Below are 14509 nucleotides of genomic sequence, written 5' to 3'. Positions count from 1 at the left end.
TTTGGGAGCTGAAAGAATTCTTGCTTCGATAATGTAATCATTCAAATTATTAATTGCTGAGTTGATGTCCGCAGAATTTTCTAAAATAGTTTCATGATCCACATGATTTTCAATGTGAGATCTGTAATCCAACCAATTAGCTCTATGATAGTTGAATATAGAACTAATTGGATTAATTAAAGCTTCGTTGGAAAGTCTGAATGTTACTGGAAGATGATCTGAGTCAAAGTCAGCATGTGTAATCGGTTCACTACAAATGTGACTTTGATCTGTTAGAACCAGATCAATTGTAGACGGGTTTTTCACGGAAGAGAAACAAGTCGGATTACTGGGATGAAGAACTGTGAAGTAATCAGCTGAGAGTTGATTATGAAGTATTTTACCATTACTGTTATTTTGCCTACAATTCCACTGGACATGCTTAGCATTTAAGTCCCCTATTACGAAAAATTTCGGTAGATATCTTGTGAGTTTTTGCAAATCGCCTTTAAAGAAATTTAATTGTTCGCCGGTGCATTGGAATGGCAAATATGCTCCAGCGATGAAATAAATTCCATGAATGGTTTCAACTTCGATTCCTAACCTTTCAATAACTTTAGTATTGAAAGAAGGAAAAATTCGATGTTTAATTTGCCGTTGGATGCAAATTGCAACTCCACCACCCATTCCAGTAAACCTGTCAAATCGATGAACCACATAATGTGGATTACTTTTCAATGTGACATTTGGTTTAAGAAAAGTTTCTGTCACAATGGCAATATGAATTTTGTGAACTTTGAAAAAAATATAAAATTTATCTTTACTCGATTTTAAAGATCAAACATTCCCTTTTAAAATATTCAAATAAATATTTAACATCACTGTTAAATTTTAAATTCATTATAATATTATTTGCAAATTTCCATCCGATTTGAAATGCTTCAAAAAGTGATGAAGTCGACTTCATTCGGATGATCATTTGAAAAAGTTGATCTTGTAGGTAGATCATTTTATTTTCAGTTATACCGCCTAAATCAACTTTATTTAACGAAGCGAATGGCATTGAAGGAATATTTGTAGGTAGACTGCCATTAGAAGAAGATGATATGGCCGATCTACCTATTAAAAAATTGTTTTCATTAGAAGATGGACTGCAAGGCGGTCCTGTGTTTTGATTATTTACATTAGAAGAATTAAATGGTAGATTTCTACCTGTTATACTAGCATAACTAACATTAGAAGAAGATGATGACGAGGTCGATCTACCTGTCAATAAATTGTTTTCGTTAGAAGACGAATTGGCAGGCGTATCTGTTTTTTGTTTTAAATTAGAGGGAATAAGTGCCTTAGAAGAATTAGGCGTGGCATTTGTAACGGTTTTTTTGATTTTCAGGTATGTTCTGTGAATTTAAGGTAGTTGATTTGACTTGTTGTCTAAGCGAACGAGCGTTTAAAATTTTTTCCCTAACAGGACATTTCAAATAATTGGATTTATGATTTCCATCGCAATTTGAACATGAAAATTTATCAGTGGTTTCATTCATTGGACAAATGTCTTTCGAATGCGATTTACCACAATTCAAACACCGTATATCCATATGACAATTTTTGGTTCCATGACCGAAGCCTTGGCAACGACGACATTGAGTTAAGTTTGCAATAAGATTATGCCGTTTATAATGTTCCCAATGAATTTTAATGTGGGAAATGAAACGTACTTTTTCTAAAGTTTTCAAATTGTTTACATCACTTCGATTGAAGTGTATTAGGTAAAGTTCATGGGAAATTCCAGAGCGTGGTTTAGAAGTACCATTCGCTTTTTTTTTCATAAGTATTACTTGGGAAGGGCCAAAACCAAGCAATTCTTTTAGTTCATTTTTAATTTCATCGGTACTTTGATCATTTGATAAGCCTTTCAAGACAGCCTTGAAGGGTCTGTCTGATTTTATATCATATGAATAAAATTCATGAAGTTTCTCGGACAAATATCGGATAAGACGTTCGTAATCTTCCAATCCATCAACCAAGACTCGACATTCTCCTCTTCGTCCGATTTGAAATGAGACTTTTTCTTCCGGGAGAAAAGTAGAAAGCTCAGTACGGAATGCTTTGAAGTCGGAAATCATCACCGTCACTGGTGGCATAGATTGTTGTTTCTTCCCAGAACGACAAGCGTCCATTTTGGGAATTTTTGAATAATTTTCTTCTATGTCGCTAAAATCGGATTCAGGAAGAATCTCGTAAATATTGTTAGAGGGCATAGGATCAGCGGAAGGGAAATCCGTCCGTTGTCTTTTATTTTTACATTCAGATTCTATAAGATTGTGAATGTTATTAGAAAAATGTTGAATAACGGATTGTGATTTATTCCGTATTGAATTATTTTTAGCCTTAGGGTTGTTGCCTTTCCGGTTGGACGCAGGCATTTTTGAAATGAATGAAATTTTGAATTTTGAATAATAGTTCTTTGAATAGCTAGCCTTAAAAAAGGCTGATTAATTTCTTAGTCACTCTAATATCACTCTTTAAATAGCCTTGAGAAAGGCTGACTAATTTTTAGTCTTTAAAAAGACTGTTAGTGATTCAGGTAGCCTTGAAAAAGACTGAAGCCTTGAATCAATGAAACTCTAGGTAGCCAGAAAAAATTTCCAGGAGCCAAGAGTTATACGCGTGCGGTGCGAACGACTGTTCAAAACTGCGTACTGTGTTTGTAATGTTTTTTGAGACAATAATAACGTTTTTAACAAACAGAACGGCTCCAACTGAAAGTGTCATTATTGAGTATTTCTATAATGTTGGTGACTGTGTCCGAGATCATGAATAACATGATCTCGGACACAGTCACCAACATTACATTTCTTAACGTCCATTTAAAAAGCACAACAATCTACAAGACTTGATGATCTGTAGGTTTATGTCTACAAGGATAAACTAGCAACGATTGACGCGCTGGAAACCAATATTGTAGCATTTATTCGTGAAATACCAGCCGATACGTTGGAGAGTGTGTACCAAAATTAGACCTTGCGCATGGCCCTACATTTGCGTGACCTTCAAACATTAAATTATATTGATCGTTTTATCGATTTCAATAAAGATTTCATCAATTTTCTCAATTTTTGGTGTTTTTTTTATGAAAATCAAATCCTATACTTCTAAAAAAAATCACCCTTTATAAATCAATCAGAGTTGTGTATCATACGCATCACTCAGTTCAACTGAGATGATGTAACACATTATCACAATTTTTCATCTCCCAAAAATAGATAAAGGATGCCACCAATAATCAGTTCATTTCCGGTTGTGCTAGCATTTCCTTGCACAAACAGAGAATCCTGTCAGACATTTACCGATGTGACCTTAGCACCCACGAACACCGGCTACCGGTAGGTGTTACCAAAGGAAACAGCTTTCTCTGGCTAGTTACCACCTCGGCGTGGCGGGTCACATTCGAAGAGGTGCCAGTTCAAGTGGTCTAGCAGCCTGCAGTCCCCCCCCCCCCTCATCCAGGGCAAAAATAGTTCAGTGCCGAGTTTAATCATATGGTGGTTGGTGGCGCTGTGGTTGTTGCCGCTGGCTGGTACCGAGTTGGGCTGGTTATAACTCACCGGTTCTGCCTCCCCGGAAGGCAGGAAACAAATCATGAGGCGATAAAAATAGTTGGTGGAAACTTTTTTGTTTGAATTATTCGCTACCGCCTTGTTGCTGCCGGTTCGGTGCCGGGGTCGGTTCGGCGCAAAAAAAAGGAACGACGGGGTGAAATATGAATGATTGGATTTTTATTTTTCCGATGTTCTCTTTGCACGTTTGCGATGGTGTGGTAAAAAAAAAACACTTTCTGACGCGTACTAATAGCTTTGTGCTGAAAGAGTGATGGTTGGGCTCCCTTAGGTTCCGGGAGATTATTTCACTGTCGCTGTTTGATTCGGTTTGGACTGCCGCGGCTGACGAAGTTAGTTGGCGGAAGCGCAATTTTGAATTTTCATCGATTATTCTAGTGTTAGTTGTTTTTGTGTGTGTTTTTTTAAACTGTATAATTTAAACTACAATCTAGTACTTACGGTTGCCGTGCGGTTACAGTGCGTTTTCACAATTTCAGGATTTCCGTACAGCTTCAGGAACAGGAGCGTTCCCTGGAGGAGTAAAATATATAACACTTTTAGCATGTTTCCAGTCACTTTATCTAAATACTGCCAAAGTTTTCTCGCTGCGTGTTCAAACCAATTTGTCGATAAACGGAGCTGTTGGAGATCGAAACGGAGAGAAACATTTCACGCTTGATTTCGGACCTTTGCCGGATAAACCTCACCATCATCTGGACCATCGACCAGTCCCACCCAAAAGTTAAGATAAATCTTCTTGCTTTCAGATCAGATACGTATCGCTATCGAAACTACCGGTTAGGGACGTTCGCATTCTCTGCGGTCGATTTTCCATGAAAATCGGAAACACATGCGAATTTGTCCAGGCGTAATTATTTATAGATAACGGATTACCGCACGATTGAAAGTTATTGAAACGGTCGGGCAGATTATTGTCGATGAGCCAATGTTTATGGGGAATGGTTTTGTCGAGGGGTGCACCAATGGGCTGCGATAATATGTCGTATATGTTAATCATAGATGTTGCTATTTTGATTTTCAAAAGTAAGATCATTTTATACATTCTTCAAATAAGAAGGCGACCAGCTGCTCAGTCGTTTGCTAGCGAAGCGCCCCCGGGTTTTTATAGCCATTTTGTGAGAATTACGATTGAATAGTTCCCACAGCCCGGAAATGCGCCAACTAGAGAAGTATATTCAAACCGTTCCGGCAAGGGGATCGGTTGGGTGGGGGGAAATACCCGGAATACTTCGCATTTGGATAATGGCATCGAGTCATGCAGCATTTGATCAGATACCGACTAGGGCTGACGGATTGGTTATCATTGAACGGATTAATTGTGCCGAGTGTGCGTTTGTGGTTTTCCCATTCGAAATGGTGCCAGAAACGGGAGGGACGGGGACGGGTGGAATGATTTTGTTCAGATAGCGTGAATCAGAATTGATGTTTTGCGTAGCCACGGCAAACGATTAAAAGAGATTAACATTTTCGGAATGTGAAGTGGATTATGACGACGGTGGAAGCGGTACCAGTCTGGTAGGCCTGGATTGAAAAACGAGTTGCGGGCTGAACTACGATTTACTAATTAACATCGAGTTCATTTGGAGTTATCGGTTTGCGGATATGTCGGATTTGTTCCCAGCATTACGGGTCGCGATAATCGGTAAGCTTTATTTTTGACCACAGGTTTCTGGTATTTCCGAATATTTTATAACTACCATCGGCTAATCAATCAAAATTTCATGATTCGAAAGCACTATCAAGTTGCACCGCAGACCAATATGAAACAATTTCACAACGCACCCGGGCTTGACCCGGGTTCAAATAGGTCAATCGCTACTTTGGTTTATGATTACTCCGTCGGTTGGCTGCTGTTTTAATTTAGATTCTGTCAGTGTCAATATGCTGTCGGATTAGTGCGCTTCACTGGACGTGCTTGTGCATATTTCAAATCCATTGTCGGAAACATCGATGAATTGGGATATTAACCGTAGAACTGATTCATAGTTGTTTTTAGATGATTGTGTGGGATTGCTTGAGTATTTTCGCCATGTTGTTTATGAAAGCCGCCGGAGTAAATTAGAAAAAACCGAATGCTCGGCACATAAAATAAAAATTTATGAACTAGTCTAGCACCTCAATCAATACGTTATTTTATTAATCATGGTAACTTTCAATAATAGTTATGTTATGTTAAAAAGCCACCGATTCAAGAAGTAAAGACGAGGTAGTTTAACTGATTTTATTCACATGCCGAGATTGTTGATTAATTGAAGACTTATTAGAAGTCTCATGTTACCTGCAGGCACAAACCACCAAATAACCAGGGGCACGTGCCACTTGAGCCAATTTATTCTAACTCTGATTTTATAGATGAACTTTTCGGGCCCATCGTGTTGATAATACTGTATATTTTAGCTGCACCGAAACTAAAAGCAATGTGGCATACATTCTTTGTGGAACCAATTCATCCACCCATCTTCTGTGCGAACTTCCTCAAACACTCAAATCTCCATTTACGAACTATGGCGGAGATTTGTGAATGGAATCATTTCGTACAAAAAACCTGTTCTAATCCACCTGGTGATGTTATGATGCCTTTCTCAGATAACTCATGTTTGCATTAATATTATTAATGAATTCTTCAAGAAACTTTTCTTAGAATAGCTATTGAACAAGAACAAAAAAGTTTGTTTGGCCATACATTAGCATAACCATTTCAATTTTCTACAGTTTTGACCCAACTTAATAGGAGTTGCTCGTTTTTTTTGCATTTTCGATCTAAATGACGGCACGAAATGTTAAACACCCACCCTGTTGTTCCGACAATAAACAAATAAACAAATAAACAAATAAACAAATAAACAAATAAACAAATAAACAAATAAACAAATAAACAAATAAACAAATAAACAAATAAACAAATAAACAAATAAACAAATAAACAAATAAACAAATAAACAAATAAACAAATAAACAAATAAATAAATAAACAAATAAACAAATAAACAAATAAACAAATAAACAAATAAACAAATAAACAAATAAACAAATAAACAAATAAACAAATAAACAAATAAACAAATAAACAAATAAACAAATAAACAAATAAACAAATAAACAAATAAACAAATAAACAAATAAACAAATAAACAAATAAACAAATAAACAAATAAACAAATAAACAAATAAACAAATAAACAAATAAACAAATAAACAAATAAACAAATAAACAAATAAACAAATAAACAAATAAACAAATAAACAAATAAACAAATAAACAAATAAACAAATAAACAAATAAACAAATAAACAAATAAACAAATAAACAAATAAACAAATAAACAAATAAACAAATAAACAAATAAACAAATAAACAAATAAACAAATAAACAAATAAACAAATAAACAAATAAACAAATAAACAAATAAACAAATAAACAAATAAACAAATAAACAAATAAACAAATAAACAAATAAACAAATAAACAAATAAACAAATAAACAAATAAACAAATAAACAAATAAACAAATAAACAAATAAACAAATAAACAAATAAACAAATAAACAAATAAACAAATAAACAAATAAACAAATAAACAAATAAACAAATAAACAAATAAACAAATAAACAAATAAACAAATAAACAAATAAACAAATAAACAAATAAACAAATAAACGAATAAACAAATAAACAAATAAACAAATAAACAAATAAACAAATAAACAAATAAACAAATAAACAAATAAACAAATAAACAAATAAACAAATAAACAAATAAACAAATAAACAAATAAACAAATAAACAAATAAACAAATAAACAAATAAACAAATAAACAAATAAACAAATAAACAAATAAACAAATAAACAAATAAACAAATAAACAAATAAACAAATAAACAAATAAACAAATAAAGAAATAAAGAAATAAACAAATAAACAAATAAACAAATAAACAAATAAACAAATAAACAAATAAACAAATAAACAAATAAACAAATAAACAAATAAACAAATAAACAAATAAACAAATAAACAAATAAACAAATAAACAAATAAACAAATAAACAAATAAACAAATAAACAAATAAACAAATAAACAAATAAACAAATAAACAAATAAACAAATAAACAAATAAACAAATAAACAAATAAACAAATAAACAAATAAACAAATAAACAAATAAACAAATAAACAAATAAACAAATAAACAAATAAACAAATAAACAAATAAACAAATAAACAAATAAACAAATAAACAAATAAGCAAATAAACAAATAAACAAATAAACAAATAAACAAATAAACAAATAAACCAACGTCAAAAGTGGGGGACGGGTATAGCGTGATGGGTTAGTTGATGCCTTTCAAGATTTTCTATGACACGAAGAGGCGAAACCCTGTTTTAATCCACCCAGTGGTGTAATGATGCCTTTCTCATATCAATCATACTATCATATATAGTACTGTGGTATTCTTCAAAATAATTTTCTTCGATTCTTGAAAGTGTAACTGAAATCGGTTTGTTTAACCGTCTACTGATAAAAACTATCGATTGGAGAAGATTTGAGGTTGATTTGGATTTTTTTACGGTTTTTCGCTCTTTTTTGTGATGGTATAAAATTTTCAACTCATTTAACCCTTTATTTCCGGATTCGGACTTCTGATCCGGAAGAAATTCCGAAATTCCGTATGGGACCGCAGGACCTTTCATTTGAACCTATGTTTGTGAAAAACGGTCGCGCCATCTGTGAGAAAAGTTAGAAAACATATTTTCGTTTTTTTCCATTTTACCCCATAACTCTTTAACCGGAAATTCGATCTAAATGAAATTCAGGAATTTAGTATGGGACTTGAAAAGCTTTCATTTGAATCTAAGTTTGTGAAAATCGATTCAGTGATCTCCAAAAAAAAGTTGGTGCACTCATTTTCACATTTTTTTTTACATTTTACCCCATAATTCCGGAACCGAAAGTCGGGTCCGAATAATATCCAGGAATTTTGTATGGGACCACAAGACCTTTGATTTGAATCTAAGTTCGTGAAAATCGGTTCAGCCATCTCCGAGAAAAGTTAGTGCAAAAAAAAACGTTACATACACACACACAGACATTTTGCGTACTCGACGAACTGAGTCGAATGGTATATAACACTCAGCCCTCCGGGCCTCGGTTCAAAAGTCGGTTTTCACAGTGATTGCATAACCTTTCTATATGAGAAAGGCAAAACGCCATAAGTAGTTTACTTTCATAAGAGTCTAAGTTTCTGTCGTCTCAGCTGTTCCGTTTTTGAGTGTTCGGCCACTATTTACGGTACTTCCGGAACCGGTAGCTGGGGACCAGTATAGTTGAAATCGACTCATTCGTTGAGCAACTAGCATAACCTATGAATTGAAATAGTTTTGAATCAAATTTAGAAGGATTTTTACTTCTTTTTTTGCCATATCGTTCTATATGACAGGTTTCAATTTCATACACACTTCCCTGTATTTTCGGAACCCGAAGCCGGATCTGGATGAAATTTTACATCCACCTATGGAAACCGAATACTATTTATTTAAATCTAAGTTTGTGAAGATCGGTCTATTCGTTTCTAACAAATTGGAGTGACTTTGATTTTATCTTTCGTCTTTGACTCATCAGTGCGTAGCAGTTTATGTTGAACTGCTAGCGCGACCTGACCGCTAGGTAGACGTAAAGTTAATGCTACTTGCAACACATTTGTGTAATATCTAAACTGACGTCTCGGACGACACAAGTTTCGGCTTGTTAGCCGTACAGATTGTGGCAATTTGAGGTGGAAAGAAAAAAATGTTGTTCACCCCTAAATTTATGCTTTATGTTAATTGAAGAATTATAGGGCTATTTGTATGTATTTGGTACAATTTTTCCGTATCAGGTACAAAACCACGCTATTTGGTAGGATTGTATGTGATTGTGTGACCTTTCTTTCGAACTTAAGCTTATGAAAATTGAATGAGCGGTCTCTGAGAAAAGTCTTTTCTAGTTCGTTTTGCACATTTTACCCCGAAACTCCGAAACCGAAAGTTGGATCCACATATTAGATACTGACCATATGAACCGTTTTTTGGTATTCCATGGTTCTTGAAATTATGACCAAAAACTCTAAACCAATATACATTCACATTTCTCCGCTACGGCTCAACCCATTTTCACAAATAAAAGGCCCAAATAAAGGATTATCCGGAACCAATGGGAGAAGTGTGTTTTAAATTTCAAATATTGGCACGAAAATATTTCGACTTTTAGGTTTCGCTAGTTTGTTCCCGAACTAACTTCCCTGTTCCTATTCAATGAGCAGTTTTTCCAAGAATACAACAGTAATATTGCTAGGAATACTAGTCACATGAGAAAGACATCATTACACCACTAGGTGGATTGGAACAGGTTTTTCAATTTGACACTGCTGGAGAAGCCACACTAGATATTTTTTATATTTTCACTCAGACGACGGAAAATACCGAAAAAATTTACCTGGTAGCAAAGGCAAATGGAACGAACTTACTTTTCTCGGTGATGGCTTGGAGGATTTTAACAGACATAGATTCAAATGGTAGGACTTTTGGTCTCATACTATTCCAGAGTTACAGGATTAAGTGAATTAAATATTGTTCACCGTCACTGAAAGCGGCAGAATAAAACTCGTGAAAAATTTTCTGAACTGGACTAAAAACTACAAAAATCGATAGTCATTGCCACCAGGCAGCTAAGCAGAACGATTCTGGCAATCCTGATTACCGGTTTCCGATTCCGAAAGCGCCAGAAATAGTGGTCATATATTCCAAAATGAATCTCACTCACTTTTCTCCGCGATGGTTTGACCGATTTCTACAAACTTAGATTCAAATGAAAGGTTTCGTGGCCCCATACGGAATTTTTGAATTTCATCTGAATCCGCTTTTTCGGTTCTGGAGTTGAAGGGTAAAGTGTTTCAAAATTAAAAATAATAAATTTGTGTGGTCCTTTGATTCAATATGTAACTCGTTAATTCCATCCGGATCTGACTTACGGTTCCGGAACTGCGAGGTGATGAGTGTTAGATATATGAAACCGTCTTATAAAGCGCACCGGTACGTTCATGCGGTGGTACGAAACAAGAAAACACAACATCGCCTCTACGAACAAAGCATACTGCGTGTGGTGTTCGATTTCGTACACGTGATAGAGAAAACGAAAACCAACCCCGAAGCTCGATTTTGAGAACACAAGCGAGTCCATCGGCACCGACCACACAGGCGTCCAAGTATTTAATCATTTTGAAGAAAACAGAATCACGGCACAGGCACCGTTTGTTTGTTACCGATTTATGAGGTAAGATATTAAGGTAAAGACAGGATAATAAAAGATAAAAGAATGTCTAGCCTTCATACAGCTGACGACATAAAAAGGCGGGTGGGTAATGTCAAAGACAAAGTTTCCAGAATTGCTACGATGTATATGTACTAAAGTATGACATATTGACGACACTTATTTTACCGCACAGATAACGCTGAATAATGACAGTAAAACAATACAACAAACAATGCAATAGTTGATAAACTTGCAACAGTTCTTTGGGAATATTTTAACGGTTCTGAGAAAATAGATCTATTTATCAGATGTTTACAACTGTTGAGTACTTTTTTCCATCTTCATCAGAACCTGAATTGAAATTATTCAGTAGCAAAATTCCGGTTTAGAATCCAGATCAAAAATTCAATTGGTGAAATTAGTTCTAGAATTCATTACAGCAGACTCAACAAGAATTCCGAACCTAAATTACAGATTCTGAATTCTAAAAATGATTTCTGAAATTGAATTTAGAAATTAAATTCTGAAACTGAATTCCGGAATTAAATTCTGGTTCAGAAGACAGATAAAAAATTCGGGAGCGGGTCATATCGCCGAAAGCCATTTCGACGAAAGTCGTTTCGCCGAATGCCATTTCGCCGAAAGTCGTTTCGCCGAATAGGTCATTTCGCCGAAAGGGTCATTTCGCCGTAAGAGTCATTCTCCTGCATATTATGTCTCCTGTATAACCGATGTGGCGCATCCACATAACCGAAGCCAAGATGGATCGACAGCACAAAGCCGCCGAGCCGACGCCGCCGTCGGAAGTGGCGGCCTCTTGCATACAAACCTGTAGCCGCCTCGTTTGCCCGGTCTACTCAAAACTAGGTTTCTTTGCTTTAGTTAGACCCGAACGAGCGGTAGCGAGGTCGGACAGCACATAAACCGAAACGATGTGGCGTAGCCGCATTTGTATTTTTTCATTTTCACTTAATAAACGGAAAATATCACCTACATTTGCCTAGTAGATACACCTACGCAATTGCTTTGATGCTTACTAGCTAATAGTCAACAAGTTTTCTTGGGAACTACTTTCTGAGGTTCATGAATCAATCTTTATTCATGAGTACAATAATCAATCATTATTCAAGAAGTACAATGGTAGGTTAACAAAACGGGCGTTAACGCTATCATCTTTCGTTTGTCTTTAATTTAAATCAATTCTAATTACGATTTCAGGATTCGGCGAAATGACCCTTTCGGCGAAATGGCATTCGGCGAAATGGCATTCGGCGAAGTGACCCATTCGGTGAAATGTCATTCGACAAAATAACCCTTTCGGCGAAATGACTTTCGGCGAAACGGCTTTCGGCGAAACGGCTTTCGGCGAAATGACCCTGATCCAAAAATTCTAGTACAGAGCTTAGATCCAAAACATTATAAATTTCATTTAGGGGTTAGCCTATGTTTGTGCTTAGGGCACATAACCGTTTTTACTATTCTTTACGTTTCGTCTTTGACTCGTCAAGGCAGAGCAGTTCAAATTGAACTGCTTATTGCAAACTTAAACAGTTCAACTTGAATCGGCCAGTATAAGCCGAAAACAACGTTTTCGTTCGGCACGTCAGGAAAGACGTGGTGCTTCGGTACCAACTGAATAAGTGTTTTGCAAGTAGCAATAACTTTACGTCTGCTTAGCGGTTTAAGTTGAACTGTTTAAGTTTGCAATAAGCAGTTCAATTTGAACTGCTCTGCACTGACGTGTCAAAGACGAAACGTAAAGAATAATTATAAATTTGTTTATTTATGGTTATCTAACACTATTGAAAATTTAATCATAAATTGCTGATCATATATTTGATGGTATGGAGAAATATCTATGGTGTTGCGTTTCCTAGAACTCGAGATATTCACGATTAATTTCTATCCATTGTTCCACAGGGCAAATTTTGAAAAGGCGTGCCATGGTAAAGTAAGGCGTCAGCTATTGGTGAAGCTAGAAAACCTTGGTAATACGAAAATATTTCCACAAGATTTAAACTGAATTACCATGTAAATATTTTTCAGGAAAGTGAGTACTATTCGTGTGCTTTATGAGAATATGATTATGATACTTCATAATGGAATGGTCTAGAATTATTGAAGGACATTCAATAGCTTCACATTCCTCGTGTAAGAGCTAAAGCTGGCTTCATTTAGAAATGGAACAAACTTTTGCTCATATTGTGTCGCTCCTGGTGGACGGATTTGGAAGTTCTTGGCGCACACGTGTCGGGAATTTTATCAGCTTCACGTATGATTTTTGACATTCCGCAAATCGACTGTACTTTATGAACAATCAACATGGAAGCCGTAAGAAGGGAAAAGATTGTGCACAGTTATTTGGAAAAGTTATTGTGGTCAGCATCTAGGCTAGCTAAACAGCTGAAATTGCCCAGAAATACCATATAGCGCGTTATCAAACGGTATAAGGAAACATTGACGACGATTCGGAAGCATCAAGCCAATCGTCGGAGTGGAACTGTCGACCGGAAACAGCGTGGTAAGATTTTGAAGACGATTGAGAGGAATCCTAATTTGTCGGACCGTGATTTGGCCAGAAAATTCGGTGCTGCCCATAGTACCGTGAGGAGAACTCGACTCCGGGAAGGAATCAAGTCGTATCGAGCTAGCAAACAGCCAAATCGAGCCATAAAACCGAAAAGTGTGGTCAAAATTCGTGCTCGGAAACTATATGACCAGGTGCTGACCAAGTACGACGGGTGTCTTCTGATGGACGATGAAACCTATGAAACCTATGTGACTTCGGGCAAATCCCAGGTCAAAAATTTTACTTGGCAACGGCTCGGGGGGATGTTCCAGCCAAATTTAAATTTGTTTTTGCCGACAAATTTGCAAGAAAATTGATGATTTGGCAGGGCATTTGCAGCTGTGGCAAAAAAACGAAAATTTTCGTTACAAATAAGACAATGACATCGGAACTATACCGAAAAGAGTGTCTCCAAAAACGAATTTTTTCGTTCATTCGATCCCACGATCATCCCGTAATTAACACCGAACAAGAATGATCCCGAAAACCTTTACCCGCCCAACTGCCCTCAGTTCCGCCCTATTGAGAAATACTGGGCAATCATGAAGAGGGGACTCAAGGCAAAGGGAAAGGTTGTCAAAGACATCAATCAGATGACGACCTGGTGGAATAAGATAACTAAAACGATGGACGAAGAAGGTGTGCGCCGCCTAATGAGCCGTGTTACAGGAAAAATTTGAGAATTCCCTCGAAACCGTGACGAATAATTTTATCCGTATTTTTTCTCAAAAGTGTGAAGAGAACGCTACATTTGATCAGATCTTGAATTCAATAATAAATAACTGAAATACAGGCAATTGTGTTTGTTCCAATTCTATCTGAAGCAAGCTCTACAGTCAAAGATATCTGAGACGAATGACTTTCAATAAAAGTTGATTGATAAGTTAATTAAAATTTTAACACAGCATTCAGTATTCTGCTTTACTGCTTGTCGAAGCTAAAACTACGAAATTAGAGTTTCCATGTATTCCTCGAAGAATCAACGCTCCGTTCGGTTGGTCCGGTCCAGTTGGCTTCTCCATAAATCCAATTGTCAATTAACT

General features: G+C 35.9%; 1 protein-coding gene across 14 annotated transcripts in view; it reads right to left on the bottom strand.

The window, feature by feature from the left end:
- Positions 1–14509, bottom strand: part of LOC131439486 (collagen alpha-1(XVIII) chain) — an 805709-nt gene that overhangs the window by 222257 nt on the left and 568943 nt on the right. For 13 of the 14 annotated variants that reach the window (XM_058610552.1, XM_058610559.1, XM_058610551.1 and 10 more), the window contains one exon: positions 4041–4112. The exons of the other annotated variant lie outside the window; for it this stretch is intronic. In XM_058610552.1, coding sequence (XP_058466535.1) covers positions 4041–4112 — 72 coding nt within the window. The remainder of the gene's footprint in view (positions 1–4040; positions 4113–14509) is intronic. 14 annotated transcript variants of the gene reach the window in all.

This window comes from Malaya genurostris, chromosome 3 (genome assembly GCF_030247185.1).
Source record: "Malaya genurostris strain Urasoe2022 chromosome 3, Malgen_1.1, whole genome shotgun sequence".
NCBI lineage: Eukaryota > Metazoa > Arthropoda > Insecta > Diptera > Culicidae > Malaya > Malaya genurostris.
Note: the sequence above shows the minus strand (reverse complement) of the source record. Positions and strands in the feature narration are given on the sequence as shown.